The sequence below is a fragment of the Thamnophis sirtalis genome, unplaced genomic scaffold (assembly GCF_051295495.1).
Source record: "Thamnophis sirtalis isolate CommonGarterSnake01/CBP01778 unplaced genomic scaffold, rThaSir2_p1.2 scaffold_4, whole genome shotgun sequence".
NCBI classification, from domain to species: Eukaryota; Metazoa; Chordata; class Lepidosauria; order Squamata; family Natricidae; genus Thamnophis; species Thamnophis sirtalis.
The window spans coordinates 51,731,883-51,752,952 of NW_028261384.1; the positions used below are offsets into that span (position 1 = coordinate 51,731,883).

The following is a 21,070-nucleotide window of genomic DNA, read 5'->3' on the forward strand; positions in this document are numbered from 1 at the left end:
TGACCACCTTCTCCATGGGGCGATGGCTAGCCCGGCGTGAATCTCAATCCCTCACAAGGAGCAGCTGAAATGCCAAAGCCGAAAAGAAAGAAACGTCACCCAGCAGCAGGGGGGGGAGGGCGAGGCTCTCTTAGCCAGCAATTAGAGAGGGCCAAAGCTCCCTCAGGCCAAGATTGTAGGTTGGCCTCGTTAAGAAGGCGCCATTACTGTCTATTGTTCATGTGGCGAGGGGGGGGGCAGCGGGGGGGGCAGCAGAGGAGGGCGGGGGGGGGTGCCCAGCAGTCGCTCGCCAGAAATTATCAGGCCACTGGAGCAGGCTCCTTCAGCCTCCCTCCAGATGAAAACGCCGCTCTCCCCGATAGAAACGCTGCCTGTTGACTGAGAAACCACCATCCGCGGGGGGGGGGGGGGGAAACGCCGCCCGAAGGCCGTCCCACGCTGTCCAACACCGCCGAGGCTCGCCCAAGACTGTCTCTGCCTTTCTCGCTCCACGCCAGCTAGAAACGTTGCCTATCGGCTGCCTCTCTCTGTCCACGCCAGCAAGAAACGCTGCCTGTCAGCTCAAAAGCCACCATCCACGGGGGGGGGGGGAACGGCGCCCGATGGCCGTCCCACGTTGTTCAACACCGCCGAGGCTCGTCCCAGGACGCCCAAGAATGTCTTTCCAGCAGGCAGCCCTCCGGACGCTCTGGATTCCTCTCTCCCAAAGCCTTCCGTTTGAGAGGTCCAGCGGTCGGTAATGGCACAGACTGGGTATTTTCTCTGTCTTCCAACCTGAGCGGTGAGCTCAGGCAGCCATCTTCCTTCGCACATGCGCAGTAAGTACCTGATTGGAAGTGTGGGGGGAGAAGTGTGGGCTTATATGGGCTATATAGGGACATGTCTGTCACTAGGAGCTGAATTCAACTCAAAAGATGTTATATTTTATTTCTGTTTAATGATTTCAATATTTTGAAGCTTCTGCTTATGGTTAGTTTCTTTTTTAAAACTTAGCTTGTTTACTTTGAAAAGTGGATTTTTATTATATACTATCCTCAGAGCTATCAAATCATGGTTTCTATGGCAATAGTCTTTTTTAAAGATTATGAAGCCTCAAATTTTAAACATAAATTAGAAACCCAATTTAATATAGGAAATGTTTTTATCAAGAACTTCTTGTCATCACAAGAAACAAAATATAGATGAGAAATGATAACTAAACATAAATGGTTAAGCTGTACTGATTTATTGGAATTTTCCCAACGAAATTTCAAAATAAAATCATATGATATATACTGTATGTCAATTATTTTCTTTTTTTAAAACAATTTTTATTTATTTTTGAACAGACAAACAAACATAAAAATAAAAAACTATCTTCCATTACAAATTGTAGAAAGTGTGTCAGTTGGTTACAGTATTTCCATGCATCTCTTCCATAGTCATCACCTGCTTTTCATATCTAATCACCTATTTTAAATTCACATATATTCATGTGTATTATTATATCTCAACCTTAATTTGACTATAACTGTTTTTACATCCTTTTATATATAATATTCAAAATCTAGAATAGGATTATATGATAACATTCTATTAAATTCTATTAAATCATCCAATCACAATACATCTTTATAACATATTCTAGATAAAGCGTTTAAACTTCTCATATTCTCCATGTGTTGTTTTTATATAAAATTTCATATTATCAAATATATCTATATGTATTGTTATCATTATTAATCATTATTTAACTATAGCTATTGTCACTTCATTTCATACATACTACTAGAAAACTAAATTTAGCTTAGCTATTATATATTTTCATTGCATCAAGCTGTATCTTTCCAGTAAAAGTGCAGTCTTATATCTCTCATCACCTCACCACTGTCATCATGAAAAGGAAAAAAAATGTAAAAGGAAAAAGGCTGAGCAAGTTGCTGCCAGAGTCACAGTGGATGACTCTACTTAGCCTCTAAAAAGTGCCCTCTACAGGAGGAGGTGGGAGAATGAGGTGCCTCATCCAGTCTGACTTTATGATCACTCAAGCAGAGCTAAGCAAGGGTTAAAAGCCGAAAAAATCCTGACGTAATGAGGCACATCGTTCTCCTGCCTCCTGTAGAGGGTGTTTTTTAAGAGGCTTTTTTAAACAGTTAAGCACTAAGCAGAGTCATCTGGCAGCAACTAGCTCAGCCTGACCTCAGCTCTTGCCTTTTTCCTTTTATATTTTTTTTCTTTTCATGGTGGCAGGCAAGAGCAGAGTTGAAATCCTCTCTGAAACAGCTGGAAAAGGTCGGAGGGAGGGGAAGGAATTCAAACTTCATCCTCAAGTGTAGACCCCTCCCCAAGTGTAGTTTGATTGCATGCAGAACCACGTTGCCTTTTCAAACACACACACACACACACACCTGGATAAAAGTATATAAGCCCAGCTTCACTGATTACAAGTTTGAAAAGGCAATGTTGCTCCACCTGCAATCAAAGGCTCGGATCGGAAGGCAGCAGGGGAATGGGGGGGGTATGGCAGAGGAGCTGCTTTCAAGGAATTGGAAAATATATCCAATCCAACTTCTGTGTTTGTGTTTGTTTGAGATTGAGTGAATGAGAGAGGGATCCAACTTCTCTGTGTGCGTGTGTCTGTTTGAGAGAGGGGGGAGGGAGGGAGAGAGGGAGGAAGGAGGGGGATGGAAAAGAAAAAGAATGAAGAAAAACCTTTTCGCAAAGGAGAAAAGCAAATGTTGCTTTAAATCGGAACTGAGCATGCCTGGCTGTGGAATTCTGGGAGTTGAAGTTCACAAGTCTAAAAAAATTTGAAACCCGTGTCAGTGCCTCACCAGCCATAAACCTCACCGCACGTCACTGTTCTTTTCATATCTCATAAAAGCTCAAAACCCAGCATCTGCTCTTTCCATCAGCTTACCTTTGGTTATCACTTGTGCTTTTGTCAAGATTTCTCTCCTTATCTCCATCAATTTTTCTCTCTTTTCTTCTTCTGTGCTTTGATGTCTGGGGTAGAGTTCCAATCATCTATCTGCTCTTTCCATATTCCGCTCTTGGCATTACTAACCACGGTCACTTTGTTGTCAGTATCCAGAGTTTTCTTATTTCTTTGCTCATTTTTCCCTTCCATTTTTTGAACTCTGTCTTCTACATTCTTCATTTGAAAAACATCCTCAGTTTTTCCATCAAATCTTTCTGTTTTATATTCCATATTCTCCAATCTCTTTTCAATTCTCTCTGTCACAACTAATAGATTTTGAATTTCAAACATAATCATTTGCAATGTTAGTTTCTTTTTCCTGCTGCGCCATTCTTCCAATTTTGCAGGTACTGCCACCATAGGATTCAAGGCTATTTTAATAAACTTCAAATAGGTTCATTTATTATCTTTCAAGTCAAAATGTTGTCTTCCTTCCAATAGCTAGTGATAGAACTCCCAAAAAGCACCTGTATAGACAACTTGTGCTCTTCCTACTATCATTGTCAGTAAACAAACTGAAAGAACCTTGAATCTCAAGTGATCAGAGAAAGAAGAAAAAACAATGTATCCAGCCTCCAGCATATAAGTGGCAGTGTAACTGCTTTTCCTCCTGTTGTTACAATCCTCTTTATAATCCTTCTTATCTTCTTTATATTCCAAGCGTGAAAGAAAAAAACCCTCTTAAATGGAGATCAAAAACAACCCAATCAATCCAATCAAGCATTATAAAAAAGAAAGAAAAATTTATTTAATCCATAGGTGTAAGCAAAAGTGAAAAAAGAAGAAATATTAATCCATTCAGTTTAAAAAATAGGGAGTCTTTGCACAAATTCCATCCATGAAAAAAAACCAGGATAACGCACTAAGTTTAATGTAAATTAATTTTGCCGCTTACAGTCTTCTATCTTCAATTTTAATTTAACTTAATTTTTTGGGGGTAGTCTCTTTTTCTAATAATAAAATTTTCTCACCAATTCGACACACTTTGTCTCTTTGCTTTCTTCCTGTTCTGGAGCTGTCCCAACTTCAGCAGCTTCATTAGCTGCATTTCTGTCACCAGAAAAAAAGCTGTTCCTGGATCTTTCAGGGACTTTGCGGTGTCCCTGAGATCAGCAGGAGGTGCCCTCCCTCAATCACCATCTCTGCAGGATGATTTACATCCAAATGGACCGTCCAGCGGCAGAAATATCGACTGCAATTTCGGAGTACCAAGATCGCACGTTGTGCCGTTGCAACGTCAGCCCCTATCCCATGTCAATTATTTTTTTATGTACAAGTACTAAATAAATTTATAATTGATAAAATGATTTTCGGTTTTGAACATTGTAATACAGAATTTGAAACAGAATTATGTAGGGATTAGGAACATGTTACTGCTAACATCTATAATTATTTACTAAAATTTGAAATGGAAGAGCAAGTGAAAAAGTATATGATAAAATGGGCTTGACATTAATTACAATAGAATAGATAGTGAAGATGGAAGTGGCCAAGACTGCAAAAATAATAGCTTTGATTGGAGAAGACATTGAGTAAATTTTAATACTTACTGAAAGAGATTTATGGACTTTTTGTGAGAAACAGAAAAAAAATGAAATTATAATATATGGGTTTCATCATTAGGAACAATAATTCAGTAGTAATATAAAAATGCACGTTATGTTGTAACCTTACACTGGCAAATTTATATTAATATGTTGTAAAATAAAATCAGAAATCATTTCTTTGTATTTCACTTTTTTCCAGCATTTTGGCTTTGGTTTTTTTTTTTACTCTTTTCTCTCAAATATTAGCATACTTTTCAGACTATAAGACACACTTTTTTTCCTCAATAAAGAGGCTGAAATCTGGATTCACTGAATACAGCATTTTGCCTCCCGAAACTGTGTCCCCTTCACCAAAATGGCTGTGCATAGCCTTTCAGAGTGCTCCCGGGTGCTGAGGAGAGTAGAAATGAGCGAAAAACAGGCTATTTCTTGCTCAATTCCCCCCCCCCCCAGTCCCTAGGACAACTCTTTAAGCCTCCTAAAGGCTATTCATGCCCTTTTTGGGGACAAAAATGGGCCCATTTTTGTGAAAAACGGGGCATTTTTGGGAAGTCTGCAGAATGCATTTTTTAAAAATTTGCCTATTCAAAATCTTGGGTATGTCTTATACTCCAAAAAATACGGTAATTTGTTTTTTTTAGTTTAAAAGTTCCTTTTAAAAAAAGATTGGTCTTTCTGTATGATCACATTAGAAAGCAAATTTTTGTATTATTTTCTTTTATTAGAAACTAACATTGAACAAAGTAAATAGGAGTCTGAATACAACAGAAACAAACTTTATTGATTCATTTTAAACAATGATTACTGTAACGAAAGTCTTCATTGACTAAAAAAGCCAACTGCTTTAGTACGCAAGTATTTCCCAAACTATAAAATTTTATTATATACTGTCTTCAGAACTATAAACTTATTTGCATGGCAACAACCTTGTTTTTGAAAGACGGTAAATATTATGAAACCTCTAATTCTAACCCTGAACTGTGAGCATATTTAGACACAGAAAAAAAAGGTAAATGATCAAGAACAGGCCCTTCTGAATAACCATGCCTAGGAAAATATATTCTGAATGTTTTTTTTTTAATGTTAAAAACCAAAATATCAAATTATTAAGAGTCTAAAAACAACATAAACAATCTTTATTTATTTATTTATTTTAAGCAATGATTACTGTAACCAAATCTTGACTAAAAAAGCCAGGCTTTTCCTGCCCATTTCATATTCTCTTTCAACCATTTAAGTACGGAAGTATGCTCCAAACTATAAATTTGGTCCTTATTAACATTGACTGTCAAATGGTTTATGAAAAGCTTTGGATTAGATATCTGAGCAGCCTGAAATAGTCTCTCTGTAGCATTCTGATATTCTGCACAGTTTTGAATATTACCTTCACATCTGGAAAAAAAATGCAAAATCACAAGAGTTATGATTAACATTCTTTTGTTCCGGAAGATTTTCAGTAGCAACATTTCTATGACTGGAAATGACAGCAAGAGTTTATGTCAATTTTATTAGTCTATTGTTTGTCAAAAAATATCTAAATAATAAAATAATACATATTTTGCAGGAGATAAATCAATACATGAGCAAATTTTTTCAGCTGATTAGATATGTATCTGGAATACATACTAACCTTTTTAATACTATTTGAAGTATTTGACTGGAAGCTCCAGGACTCTGAATACTACTGGCATTTGAAACCAAAAAAACTTCAATTGCTAATAGCATTTCAACTTCACTCATATAAGAAGGAATTAATAAAAGTTTACGATAAAGATTTCCCTCTAGTGGTGGATAGCAACCCAATGCTAAAGCACCTAAAATGACAAAAAAAGAAACAAAGAAGGATTAATATTAGCTAAACATGTATATCTTGTTTCGGTAATTTATTATAAATTTTAAGGTTACTTTAATACATAGACAATTCTGAACTTTCTCCATTTTCATACTGTTGATTCCTCTGGATATTTTGATAAGTGAAAAGAGAAGAAAAGAAGAATTAGCAATTCTCATGACTTATTTAGAATGCTCAAAGATTTTAGATATGCCAGTATAACTAGGAAGCTGTAAAATATTTTTAACATTCTTCCAGAGATTATTAAATAATCTAGGACTTGGCTAGGGTTATTTTCCTTTCTTAGAAAAAAAGCGAAGTTATATTGCTGCAGTATTTTTTTTCTGCCATAAACTCTTCTAAACCCAATTTGTGAATTTAAAAAAAAATGGGTCTACCTGAAAATATATGTATCACATCTTAAAGCATAACAAATAGACAATATCTAAATGTTAATAATTATTGGAAGAATGACCGTTGACTTACCTGAACGGTCCTTCTATGTGTGCAGTGAGGGGAATCCAATCATGGGTTAACTTTGTCCATTAGCCTAGAGACTGAGTATGCAAATCTTGACCACGCCTCCTCTGACTGGACCGGATCAGTTTTGCGTGAAGTCAGCCGTTGAAAGATGCATGCCAATGTCACTCATGGCCATAGCCAAACAGGTATCAAGTCACGTCCAGAGAAAGTCCAGTCAGGGAAAAGATGCAAGGTTAGTCATAAGTCATAATCAAGGTGAAGCCCTGGCCAGCCGAAACTGCGGGCGGGTTTGGATTCCCCTCGCAGCACACATAGAAGGACCGTTCAGGTAAGTCAATGGTCGTTCTCCTGTGTGCTGCTTGGGGAATCCAATCATGGGACATGCCAAAGCAATTAAGTGCCAGGGCGGGAGCTAGGCTGGTCAGGGTCCTCCGCAGAAGAAAGAACCCTTTGCACCACTCTCCGCCCAAAGGACGCCTTAGCCAAGGCGTATATGTCAACCTTGTAGTGTCTAATAAATGGCGAGGGCGACGACCAAGTAGCCGCCCTGCAGATCTCTTCCACCAAGGCTTGTGTAGCCTAGGCTGCCGTGGTAACCGCACTTCCGGTAGAATGAGGAGTAATATGTCTGGGAACTGGCCGGGAATGACTGTCGTACGCCAAAGCGATGCACACCTTCAACCATTGGCTGATGGTGTGGGAGGACACTTTCTGTCCCATGGACGACGGCTGGAAGGAAACAAATAGCGCCTCCGATCTTCTGAACGAGGCCTTGCGCTTCACATAACGTCGGAAGGTCCTGCAAACATCCAAATGATGCCACTGGAGGATGGGAAGGATGCGGACAAAAGTCTGGAAGGACGAGCTCCTCAGCCCTGTGGAACAACGTGTTGACCTTCGGGAGGAAGGGTCCAAACGGAGGACTACTCTGTTAGGATGGAATATGCAGAGGTCCGCACGAACCGATAGCACTGCCAACTCCGAAACCCTCCTGGCCGATGTAATGACCACCAGGAACACTGTCTTAAGCGTCAGTAGCCGAAGGCTGATGGAGTGGATGGGCTCAAATGGAGCAGACGTGAGTGCCCTGAGCACCAAGGTCAAGTCCCAGGTAGGATAATGGTGGACTGTCGGAGGCCTCAAATTTGTCGCACCTTTCAGGAAGGCCTCGACCCATGAGTGCTGGGACAAGGAATGGCTCTGACTGCCTCCGACCACCATGGATAATGCTGTGACTTGCCGACGGAGCGTGTTGGGCGCGATTTATTAAATCCCGATTGTAAAAAGTCCAAGACTTGAGGCACTGAAGCCGTGATGGGGTCAGCCCTGGCTCGGCGGCACCACCTACAGAAGGTCTGCCAGGTGGCCTCGTATATACGTATAGTGGATGGATGTCGGGCCGCCTGGATAGTGTCGATCACTTGACTCGAATAGTGAAGGGAGGTCAGAATAGCCCGCTCACGTGCCACACGGCTAACTGCAGGAGCTGGGGGTTCGGAGGGATGAGAGCCCCCTGGTTGAGTTGGATCTGGTCGTCCGGAATCCTCCACAGCCGTGATACCGACAGGTAGACGAGGTCTGTGTACCAGGGACATCTGGACGACATTGGGGCAACCAACAGCACCTCTGCCTGTTCCATTAGGATCTTCTGGATGACCGACGGAAGAATTGGGAGAGGGGGAAAGGCATAAAGAAGGCCGTCCGGCCAGGGACTGCGTAGAGCATCCACCCTCTCAGCTCTGGGGGCCTGGCGTAGAACCTCGGAAGTTGCATGTTGTGCGGTTGCGCAAACAGATCCACCTCGGGACAGCCGAACCGGCGAGAGACTTCCTGGAAGAGGTCGGGTTGGAGTTGCTACTCCGCTTGATCCACAGTGGCCCTGCTCAGCCAGTCTGCCTGTGTATTGGCCACACCCGAGATGTGCTCCGCCCGGATTGACAAAAGCTTGGTCTCCGCCCAGCGATGTAACTTCTCCGCCTCCAGCATCAGGGCCCTGGAGTGGGTGCCCCCTTGGTGGTTGACATGGGCCTTGGAGGAAACGTTGTCGGTCAAGACCAACACGTGATTGTGTGACACAATGTCCTGAAACTCCAGAAGGGCTAGACGAATGGCGCAGAGTTCCAGCCAGTTTATGCTGTTTGACAGTTCCTGACTCGACCAGCGTCCTTGAGTCACCTGGTCCAAGGCATGAGCCCCCCATCCAAATAGGCTGGCATCCGTCGTAATTTGGATGCGGTCCGGCTCGTTGAAGGGGGACCCCTGGAGGAGCTTGGAGGACGTCCACCAACGAAGGAATCTGAGAGGCTTGTGTGGGAGCCGAACCCTGGTCTGGGAGTGGCTGGTGTGTGCCCTCTGGAAGGGAAGCAGGAACCACTGAAGTGGGCGTGCATGGAACCTGGCCCAGGGAACCACGTTGATACAAGAAATAATCTTTCCCAGCAATTTGGACAGTGTTGCCAACGCAAGAGTCTCTGGGACAGAACTTGATTGGCCAGGTGCTGGATGCTTTGTCGCCTCTCTGGAGAGAGAGAGACTTCGCAAGACACTGAATTGATGATTGTCCCCAGGTGGAGCAGCGACGTGGTTGGCTGCAAGTGGCCCTTGGGGAGGTTGATAATGAACCCGTGACTGCGCAGCGAGTCCATCGTGACCTGCAGATCTTGTAGGGCCTGGTTCCGAGATGAGGACAGGACCAAGATGTCGTCCAAATAACAATTCACTCGTATTGGAACCGAGCGAAGTGATGCCACCACAACTGCCAGGAGTTTTGTGAACGTGCGCGGGGCCGATGAGAGGCCAAAGGGTAAGGCCCGGTATTGAAAGTGACGGCCATTGAACTGGAAGCGTAGGAAACGCCGATGTGCTGGATGTATGGGCACGTGGAGGTACGCCTTCTTGTTGTCTACTGATGTCATCGTGTCGCCTTGGCGGATGGAGGCCAATAGGCTTTTGAGCGATTGCATTTTGAATTTTTGGTATTTGATGTAACGATTGAGCCTTTTCAAAGCTAGGATGGCCTGCCATCCCCCCGAGTTCTTGGGCACCAGAAACAAAATGGAGTAGAACCCTAGCCCTTCCTGGCCTCTCGGCACCTGTTCTACCGCCCTGATGGTGAGAAGGTGATGTATCTCGGCGTTCATGAGGCGCCTTTTTGTCGGGCACCTGGGAACGGGACACTGGATGAACCGCCTCGGGGGAATGGAGAGAAATTCTAGAGTGAGGCCCAGCCTCACGACCTGAAGGGCCCAGGCGTCAGACGTGATCTCCGCCCACTGATGAGCGAAGGCCAGGAGATGCCCTCCGATAGGTCCGTCCCCTTGTGAGTCACCGGTACCTCCGAAAGGACCGGTTTCCAGCTCCACGAAAGGACCTCCTCCCCTGGGGCTGCGCCTGGTTCTGCTGGCGACCCCTATCCCTGGTGCCTGCACGGTCCTGGCCACGATCCTGTGACTGGGAGAAACCCCTGTTGTAATGGGGAACATAGGGAGCAGGGGCGAATCCAGAGTCCCCGGCCCGAAAGGGCTGCCATCTCTGATAAGGTTTGGTTCATGGTTTATTAAACTTGTATGCCGCCCTATTCCCCGGGGGGACTCAAGGCGGTTAACGAACTCATAGGGGAGGGGGTAATACAAAAAACAAACAAGAGAAAACAATTACAGAAAAACAGATTAAAACTCCTAAACAGAATACTTGGGAAAGAATAATCAAATCCCTGCCGCACTCATATTTTTGGATGCCGAGAAGGCCTTTGATCGAGTTAATTGGCAATTCCTGTTGAAGATATTGCAAAAAATGCAGATAGGAGATAGTCTTTTACGGTCAATTGCTGCAATATATCAGCAGCAAACAGCCCAAATCATAGTCAATGGAAGTTTAACAGATTCCTTTCAAATTGAAAAAGGTACAAGACAGGGCTGTCCTTTGTCCCCACTATTGTTTATTATAACTTTGGAAGTATTTCTGAATAAAATACGGGGCCTGGATGGTTTAAAAGGGATCAAGATTAGACAGCAAGAATATAGAGTCCGCGCCTTCACGGATGATCTGGTTATAATATTGGAACAACCGCAGGAATCCAGTACGATCTTAATGAATACAATTAATCAATATGGTCAAGCCTCTGGCTTTAAAATAAATTTAGGAAAAACTAAAATATTAGCCATAAATATGGACACTAAACAAAAGGAAGAATTAGGAGCGATGCTAGGATGTGAGGTAGTTAAGAAAGTCAAATACCTTGGAGTTAACATTCTAACTTCAAATGGGAAATTATACAAGCATAATTATGAACCACTTTGGCATAGTATACAGACGGAGATGAAAAGGTGGGAGAAATTGCATCTATCCTTGCTGGGTAGGATAGCGGCAGTAAAAATGAACATCTTACCAAAATTTTTATTTCTTTTTCAAATGTTACCAATACTTAAAAGAGATGCGAACCTTTTAGAATGGCAGAAGGGTATCAACAAATTTGTATGGGCAGGAAAGAAGCCGAGGGTAAAGATGAAAATAATGCAAGATGTACATGAAAGAGGAGGATTGAAATTACCCAATTTAAAATTATATTATGATGCAGTGGCATTATCTGCAATCAGTGACTGGACCCATTTAACCAATGATAGAATATTGAATATCGAGGGACATGATTTGGTATATGGTTGGCATGCTTATTTGTTATTCAACAAAAAATTAGATAAGAACTTTAAAAATCATATTTTAAGAAATGCTTTATTGTGGGTCTGGAAAAAATATCAATACAGACTAAACGATAAGCTGCCCATGTGGGCAAATTCCTAGACATGCAATTCAAAATATGAATATAGAACAAAAACACGATAGAACCACTTACAGACAACTTCTCACTTCAGAAGGGGGGGGTGTTACAATTAAAATCTTTAGAGACACTTAAAGAGGAGAAGGTAGTTCAGACATGGTTTCAGTATGGCCAATTACAGGCTAGGTGGAAAATAGACCAAAAAACTGGCTTTGAAACAGTTGAGGATAATTTGTTTAAACAAATAAGAAATCAAAGCTTAATGCATATAAAGAGGATATATAATGTATTAATACAGATGGATTCCAAAACGGAACTGATTAAAGACTGTATGATAAAATGGGCACAGAATATTGAGGAACCAATAATGTTGGACACATGGGAAAGAATATGGGTAAGAAATGTGAAATTTACACAAGCCCAAAACTTGAGAGAAAATTTTTATAAGATGTTTTATAGATGGCATTTAGATCCCAAAAAGCTCACTTCTATGTATCCGAATGTACAGCCTAAATGTTGGAGATGTGGTTCCCTTGATGCTACATATTTTCATATATGGTGGACATGTCGAAAAGTTAAGGCATTTTGGATAAAACTGTGGTGGATTATGCAAAATATCTTCAAAAGAAGGATAAAATTCACCCCTGTTATTTTTACTAGGTATATGTACTGATTTTACAGCGGTAGAGACTAATTTGTTTCTGTACTTAATAACTGCAGCAAGACTGTTGGTGGCGCAATACTGGAAGAAGGAAGACGTACCTACAACTCAAGAATGGACTTTGAAAGTTATAAACTTAGCCGAGATGGCAAAAATCTCAGCATATCTTAAAGATCACTCAAACGAGAGATATAAACGAGACTGGAAAAAATGGATTAATTATACACAAAGCAAATATGGGACTAAGAAATTCCAGATAGCATATGCTTAAGATTAGCAATAACTTAAACTGTTTAAAGTTTGGGTAACAGTAAGAAGCTGAGTTCAACGCAGAGATCCTTTCGATCCTTTTCTTCTGCTTTGTTTTTAAGATACCTTAGACTGTGTTTGTTAAAAAGCTATACCGTGTACGGACTCTGGGAAGTCGGGGGGAGGGAAGGGAGGTGGGGTTTTAGGGGGAGGGGGGGAGGGGGGAAATATAATATGTCTTAGATCTCAAAGCACATGATTACACTTGTATACTGTGGCTTTTTAATGGTAGTGTAAAGATAGGACAAGCTGAATATATTGATAGACAATAGAAATACACCGAAGGGAGGAGTAGAGTGAAAGAAGAAAGAGGGGTAGCGAGGGTGGGAGAGAGGATTGGAGGCAGGAGGAGAAGGAAGGGAGGGAATGTATTGGGAGAGAGGAGCGATAGAGGGGGAGGGGAAGTAGGTAGTAGAGGGGAATGTTGGAAGGAAGAATGTAAGTTGGAGGGGGTGAAAGAGGGTGTATGGTGGGTCAAGGTGGCATATTGGGTTTGTATTTTGGGGGGTAGGGTCTATGAAAGCGAGGGCTGTGTTTATTATTCAATGTTATATGCCCCGGTCATGCACAGTATACATGTGATTGTATGAAATGAAATGGAAATAAACGTATTTTGAAAAAAGAAAAAAAAAACTCCTCAACAGCCACGACAATTTGAGTGGGGCTGGGAACTCATCAGTCCCAGGCCTGCCGGAACAGCCAGGTCTTAACGGCTTTGCGGAAAGCTTGAAGGGTGGTGAGGGTCCGAATCTCTGCGGGGAGATCGTTCCAGAGGGCCGGAGCAGCCACAGAGAAGGCCCTCCCCCGGGGGGTCGACAGTCGACACTGGCTACCTGAAGGAATCCGGAGGAGGCCTAATCTGTGGGATCTAATTGGTCGCAGGGAGGTAATTGGCAGGAGGCGGTCTCTCAAGTACCCAGGTCCGATACCATGTAGGGCTTTAAAAGTAACGACTAGCATCTTGAAATGTATCCGGAGTCTAATAGGCAGCCAGTGCAGCTCGGGGAGGATAGGTGTAACGTGGGTGTACTGAGGTGCACCCACAATCGCTCGCGCGGCCGCATTCTGGACAAGCTGAAGTCTCCGAATGCTTCAAGGGCTGCCCCATGTAGGGCTGCCCCATGGCGGACCTGGGCAAATGTCCCCCTGGTCACAGCTGACAAATGGTGTTCTAAGGTCAGCTGTGGGTCCAGGAGGACCCCCAAATTGCAAACCCTGTCTGAGGGGCGTATAATTTCACCCCCCAGCCTGAGAGATGGAATACAAGGCCAATTATTGGGAGGGAAAAACACAAGCCACTCGGTCTTGTCGGGATTGAGTTGCAAGCTTGTTCACACCCATCCAGACCCTAACAGCCTCCAGGCACTGACACATCACGTCAACCGCTTCACTGAGTTGGCACGGGGCAAACAGATACAGCTGTGTATCGTCCGCATATTGGTGGTATTTTATCCCGTGCCGCCGAATAATCTCACCCAGTGGCTTCATGTAGATGTTAAACAGGAGGGGGAACAGGACCGAACCCTGCGGCACCCCATACTTGAGGGGCCTAGGGGTCGACCTCTGCCCTCCAACCAACACCGACTGTGACCTGTCCAAGAGGTAGGAGGAGAACCGAAGAACAGTGCCTCCCACTCCCACCTCCCGCAACCGCCGCAGAAGGATACCATGGTCGATGGTATCGAAGGCTGCTGAGAGGTCAAGGAGCACTAGGACGGAGGCATGACCCCCGCCCCTGGCTCTCCAGAGATCATCAATCAGTGTGACCAAAGCAGTTTCCGTGCTGTAGCCAGGCCTGAATCCCGACTGAAAGGAGTCTAGATAATCGGTTTCATCCAAGGACTGCCAGAGCTGAGAGGCAACCACTTTCTCAACAACCTTCCCAACGAAGGGGAGGTTGGAGATTGGACAGTAGTTACTTAGAATGGCTGGATCCAAAGACGGCTTCTTCAAGAGGGGTCTCACCACCGCCACCTTTAGGAGGGGTGGGAAGGACCCCTCCCGAAGAGAGGCGGTAACTATCGTCTGGATCCAGCTCCGTGTCACCTCCCTGCTGCTTGCGACCAGCCAGGAGGGACACGGGTCCAGTACGCAAGTGGAGGTACTCACTGCTCCCATGGCCTTGTCCACTTTCTCAGGTGTGACAAGTTGAAAATCAATCCATAAATTCCGCTCAAGACCCTCCCCTGGTACCTCGGCTGGCTCTGAGCAATTGGAGTCCAGGTCTGTCCGAAGCCGAGCAACTTTATCCGCGAGAAATTGGACAATTTCCTCAGCTCTACCTTGTAGAGGATTATCCGCATCCCTCCCTTTCAAGAGGGAGCGGGCTATTCTGAACAAGGCGGCTGGGCGGGACTCAGCAGACGCAATCAGAGCGGCAAAATATGCATTTTTTGAGGGCTGAATTGCCAGGAGATAGGCTCTGATGCAGGCTTTCAACAGTGCTCGGTCTGACTTGGACTTACTGGACCTCCAGCGGTGCTCTAGGCGACTCTTTTGGCGTTTCATCTCCCGGAGTTCCTCAGTGAACCAAGGAGCCCTCCTGGATCCACTACCTCGGAGAGGCCGTAAAGGTGCAATCCGGTTTAGGGCCTCCACCGCCACTGAGTTCCAAGCAGCAACCAAGGCCTCCACCAGACTGTGGTCGAGAGTATCAGGTATAGCACCAAGCGCCGTCTAAAAGCCCGGAGGGTCCATAAGGCGCCTGGGGTGGAACCACCTAATCGGTTCGTCCTCCCAACAGTGGGGGATTGGCCTCCGAAAATCAAGTCTCAGTAGGAAGTGGTCCGACCATGACAAGGGCAAGGTCTCAATACCTCTCAAACCAAGATCACAACTCCACTGCTCCGAGAGAAATACGAGGTCGAGTGTGTGACCCGTTGAGTGGGTCAGACCCCAGATTACTTGGGTCAAGCCCATGGCAGTCATGGAAGCCATGAACTCCTGCGCTCCATCAGAGTGCTCGCTGAGCGAAGACAGATTGAAATCCCCCAGCACCATAAGTCTGGGGAACTCAACTGCCAGCTTGGCTAGTGACTCGAGGAGCGAGGGGAGGGCTGTTGTAACACTGTTGGGAGGCAGGTATGTTAACAACAAGCCCACTTGACCTCTAAGGTCCAACTTCACCAGCAAGGACTCACACCCAACAAGCTCCGGAGCAGGGATCCTACGAGGAACTAGAGTCCCTTGGATAACAATAGCCACTCCCCCACCCCTTCCCTGGGGTCGCGGCTGATGAAGCGCCTGAAAACCCTCTGGGCACATCTCAGTGAGGGGCACACCTCCCTCCGGGCCCAGCCAGGTTTCAGTAATACATGCCAGGTCTAAAATTAGGTCCTGGACGAGGGGAGCCTTGTGTACCACAGACCTGGCATTTAGCAACAGCAGCCTGAGACCAGGGCCCTGATTACTCATGCAATCTGGCCTTGGAGTGGAACTAGTAGGGCTGGAAGGAGGGATTCTCTGAGACGTAGTGATCCCTCCTTCCCCGGTAATGGCTAGCCCTAAAGTTCCCGCCATATCTGCCCCTCCCTGTTATGACCATAATGTTCCGGCCCACTCCCCGGTCCGTGGTCCCCCCATCGTTCCATCTGGCTACCGCATTCTTCGACAGGCCCTTTGAATCAAACATCCTAGGCTGGGAGGGGGAGGGGAAGTAGGGGTAGAGGGGAATGTTGGAGGGAAGATGGAAAGTTGGAGGGGGGCGAAAGAAAGGGTGTATGGAGGCTCGAAGAGGTACATTGGGTTTCTATTTTTGGGGGTATTGTTGACAAGAGGAATGGCTGTGTTTATTGTTTTAATGTTATATGGCCCCGGTTATGCACAGTATATATGTGACTGTACAAAATGAAAATGGAAAATAAAAACACATTTACATTGAAAAAAAAACACATCCTAAGCTGGGATTAGGCCTGGACCCTGACACTTCTGCAGTGCACTCAGTGCAGAGGGTACCCGGTTGTGGTCCCAGCCTACTCAGACATACAACACATCCATTCACCCAAGCAATCCCCACGTAGCAGTTAAAAACACAAAAATACAACAATAATGGATTAATAAAAAAGTGGGCTCATTCATGCAATCATACAATCACACCCATATCACATGCACTCCCTGTACAAGTTAAAATTGCGCAGCGGTGCAAGAAGTTCATATAAAGCTTATGTTAATATGGAAGAGGGATTCCTAGTATGAGTGTGGCTAGGTTGCTGTCTCCTATTGGCCCAGCCACTGGTAGAAGGGAGAACCTTACGCTTATCTCTGGTCTCAATGAGGATGGGATCTAGAACCGATCCAAACAAGGACGTGGATGCAAGACGCCATTTGGACTTGACATCAGCTTTTTTTAGACATTTAGACATTTTATTAAGATTTATAGGCCGCCCTTCTCCCTGAGGGGACTCAGGGCGGCTTACAATCACAGGGAAGGGGGTGCAATATCAAAAGACAAACATTAAGTGAACAAAATAAAATGATAAAACACAACTTGCATTCAACAGTCAACACTCGGGCGGGGAAATTGGGAACCTATCCCCAGGCCTGCTGGGAGAGCCAGATCTTAAGGGCTGTGCGGAAGGTCTGGATGGTGGTGAGGGTACGAATCTCAACGGGGAGATCGTTCCACAGGGTCGGAGCTGCAACAGAAAAGGCTCTCCTCCGTGTAGTTGCCAGTCGACATTGACTGGCAGATGGGATTCGGAGGAGGCCCAGTCTGTGCGATCTAATCGGTCGGAGGGAGGTAATCGGCAGAAGGCGGTCTCCCAAGTACCCAGATCCACTACCATGGAGTGCTTTAAAGGTGGTCATCAGTACCCTGAAGCGCACCCGGAGATCGACAGGTAGCCAGAGCAGCTCGCGGAGGAAGGGTGTAATGTGGGCGAACCGCGGTGCGCCCACTATCACTCGCGCGGCTGCATTCTGGACTAACTGCAGTCGCCGGATGCACTTCAAGGGCAACCCTATGTAGAGCCCATCGCAGTATTCCAGCCTAGAGATCACAAGGGCTCGAGTGACTGTTGCGAGAGCCTCCCAGTTCAGGTAGGGCCGTAACTGACGGACCAGGCGAACCTGGGCAAATGCCCCCCTGGTCACAGCCGACAACTGATGGTCAAAAGTCAGCTGTGGATCCAGGAGGACTCCTAAGTTACGGACCCTATCTGAGGGGTATAAAATTTGACCCCCCAGCCTGAGTGTTGAAATATCGGCCAAATTGTTGGGAGGGAAACACAACAGCCACTCGGTCTTGTCCGGGTTGAGTACCAGTTTGTTAGCGCTCATCCAGTTCTTAACGGCCTCAAGACCCCGGTTCATCACGTCCACCGCTTCATTGAGTTGGCACGGGGCGGACAGATAGAGTTGCGTATCGTCCGCGTATTGATGGTATTTTATCCCATGCCTTCGAATGATCTCGCCCAGCGGTTTCATGTATATGTTAAATAGTAGGGGGGGATAAGACCGAACCCTGTGGCACCCCGTATGTTAGGGGCCTCAGGGACGATCTCTGCCCCCCGACCAACACTGACTGCGACCTGTCCGAGAGGTAAGAGGAGAACCACTGCAAAACAGTGCCTCCCACCCCCACCTCCCGCAGTCGTCGCAGAAGGATACCATGGTCGATGGTATCGAAAGCCGCTGAGAGGTCAAGGAGAACCAGGATGGATGCATGGCCTCCATCTCTGGCCCTCCAGAGATCATCGGTCAATGCGACCAAAGCGGTTTCTGTGCTGTAACCAGGTCTGAAGCCGGACTGGAAGGGGTCAAGATAACTAGCTTCCTCCAAGGCCCGTTGAAGCTGGAAGGCCACCACCTTCTCAACAACCTTCCCAATAAAGGGGAGGTTGGAGACAGGACGATAGTTGTTTAAAATGGCTGGATCCAAGGATGGTTTCTTCAAGAGGGGTCTCACCACCGCCGTTTTAAGTGCGGTGGGGAAGTGCCCCTCCCGAAGGGAGGCGGTCACGACCGCCTGGATCCAGCCATGTGTCACCTCACTGCTGTTGGCAACCAGCCAGGAGGGACACGGGTCCAGAATACAGGTGGAGGCACTTACAGCTTGAATGGCCTTGTCCACATCCCCAGAGGCAACATCCTGGAACTCAACCCAGAGATGGTTTGCCAAGTAATCCCCCTGTGTCTCGGCTGGATGTACAGCGGTGGAGTCCAAGTCCGACCGAAACCGAGCAACTTTGTCCGCCAAGAACTGGGCATAATCCTCAGCCCTACCCTGCAAGGGGTCTCCCGCATCCCTCCTATTGAGGAGGGAGCGGGTGATCTTAAACAGGGCGGCTGGGCGTGACTCGGCGGACGCTACCAAGGCGGAGATATGCGTTCTTTTGGCAGCTCTTAGTGCCCGGATGTAATCCTTGGTGCAGGTAGTCAGAAGTGCTCGGTTCGCCTCGGACTTATCGGACCTCCACAGGTGCTCTAGGCGTCTCCTCCGGCGCTTCTTCTCCCGGAGCTCCTCGGTGAACCAAGGAGGTCTCCGGGATCCGCTGACCCGGAGGGGCCGTAGTGGCGCAATCCGGTCAAGAGACTCCAATGCCGCCGAATACCAGGCGGCAACCAGAGTCTCCGCCGAACTGAGGGCAAGAGTGTCAGGAATTACCCCAAGCTCCGTCTGGAACCTCAAAGGGTCCAAGCTTGCCAATGGCGGAGCCACAGTAGGCGTCGGGGTGCTACGTTGGAGACTACTGCCCAAGAAGCGAATTTTGCTGCACTAAGAGTGGCATCCGCAGAAAATTCCAAGGCTGCCATCAACTTGGTAATGTCCTGGTGAGGGCGCATTTCTCTGGGGCAAGCCTACTCTGCAATTGCTTAAGTCAGACCAAGGAAATTCTATTAAAGAAGGACGCTGCTATAGCGGAGCGTAAGGCCCAGGCCGCAGTCTGATGGGTCTTGCAGATGACTGTCTCGGCCTTACGATCCTCTGCCTTCAAACCTTCTGAAATTTCTGATGGAATTAATGCCGGAGAGGCAAGGGCAGCAATGGGAGCATCTACAGTGGAAAACTGGAGAAGACTTTCCAACTCCGGGGTAGAAGTGTACACTTTCCTATCCCCATTGCTGGGCGGGTTAACCGCAGTCGGTTGATCCCACTGCTTCTGAATCAGATCCAGAAAGAGCTTGGGCGAGGGAATAACATCCTGCAAGGCCACTTGCTCAGCAAAGAGGCACTCAGTCGCATCTAATCCCACAGCTGTGCTATCCTTAGAGGCTGCCTCCCCCATGTGGGTGGTGGTCTTAGCCTTATACAGCAATGATTTAAAGAGAGAGTGGCGGAACAGACCCGGTGTAGTAGGTTGATCCAGTGGAAGCCCTTCATCATTGGAAAATTCCCTATCTATGACCTCACCTTCCTCCACCAAGGCCGATCCTCACTGTAGACTGAGGGTTGAGACAAGGGAGGCTCTGTTAGAGGAATAGAAAAATCCCCTTGCACTGTCTGGGAATCAAGGCCCGTCCGGGTCACAGTGGCCCTGGGAGCCTGGGCCCTACGGAGTAGTTCCGCATCCACCACTTTAGAAATAGCAGTAGAAATCATTTGGTACCAATCAGGGGGAAGGCCCAAATCCTGGCCCTCCAGTGGCCTGAGGCCTGCAGCAGTAGGAGTGAAAGTTGCAGAAGGCCCCGCACGTGGGGGCGAGCGGGCCGAAGCCACACTCATCTCAGAAATGGGAGGGGGGAGTGGGGCCCCAACCCCCCCTCTGTTGCCATAGGAGGGGACCAACCCTGCTCCGTAGAGTGCGCTGGGGAAGCTCGTTGCGGAATCAGAACCGGGGGTGAGCTGCTGGGAGCCCCAGAGGCCTTAGCAGCTTTGGATTTATCCTTATGTTTATGGGACTTGTCCTTAACGGCGGATGATGCCTGGGGCCTATGACTAGTGGGCCTTGGGCTAGCCCCCCTCCTCGCCAGGGGAGCGGGGCTCACAAGAGGGCTCCACAGCACCTTTGGGCACAGACGGATCAGCCATTGCAAAGATAGAAAAATGCGCAGGGCCGGATCCAAAATGGTGGCCACCTTGGAGGGCACGAAGATTCAAACCGCTGCAGAACGCTGGCTCCCCGGCGAAAACACCGCCGCTGCGACTAAGGAAACGCCACGAGGCAATGGAAACGCCTAGGTTGAACCACGCCGCGCAGGCGGGAAGTTCCCGGCTTGAAACGGCACAGGGCGGCGCACCAGCCCAGGATGCGCCAAACACAAGGCGAAGAGAGCAACGCCAATCTCCGCTTGAAAATACCGCTGCCGTCCAGCACTGCGAGCCGATGGACCTCGCAGCCTCCGATCTCAGGCAAGAGAGAGAGAGCGAGAGAGTGGTGGTGAGGGTCTGGGCTGGCAGCGAACTGTCGCCTCCACCTCTAAACACATATAGCAAGTTAAAGTCGCAATCTGAGCTGTTGAATCCAAGGAAAAAGGTGAAATTTGTTGATTAGTCTAGAGAGAAAATTGAGATGCATCTTGTTAGGCTGGACTGAGTAAAAAAACTGATCCGGTCCAGTCAGAGGAG

At 46.6% G+C, this 21,070-nt stretch overlaps 1 protein-coding gene across 2 annotated transcripts in view; it reads right to left on the bottom strand.

Moving 5' to 3' along the window:
• Window positions 1-5,266: 5,266 nt before the first annotated feature.
• TOPAZ1 (testis and ovary specific TOPAZ 1) overlaps window positions 5,267-21,070 on the bottom strand; it is a 70,861-nt gene continuing 55,057 nt past the window's right edge. For both annotated transcript variants that reach the window (XM_087712902.1, XM_087712903.1), the window contains 2 exons: window positions 6,137-6,320; window positions 5,267-5,898 (listed from right to left, as the gene is read on the bottom strand). In XM_087712902.1, coding sequence (XP_087569028.1) covers window positions 5,691-5,898; window positions 6,137-6,320 — 392 coding nt within the window. In that variant the 3' untranslated portion in view covers window positions 5,267-5,690. The remainder of the gene's footprint in view (window positions 5,899-6,136; window positions 6,321-21,070) is intronic.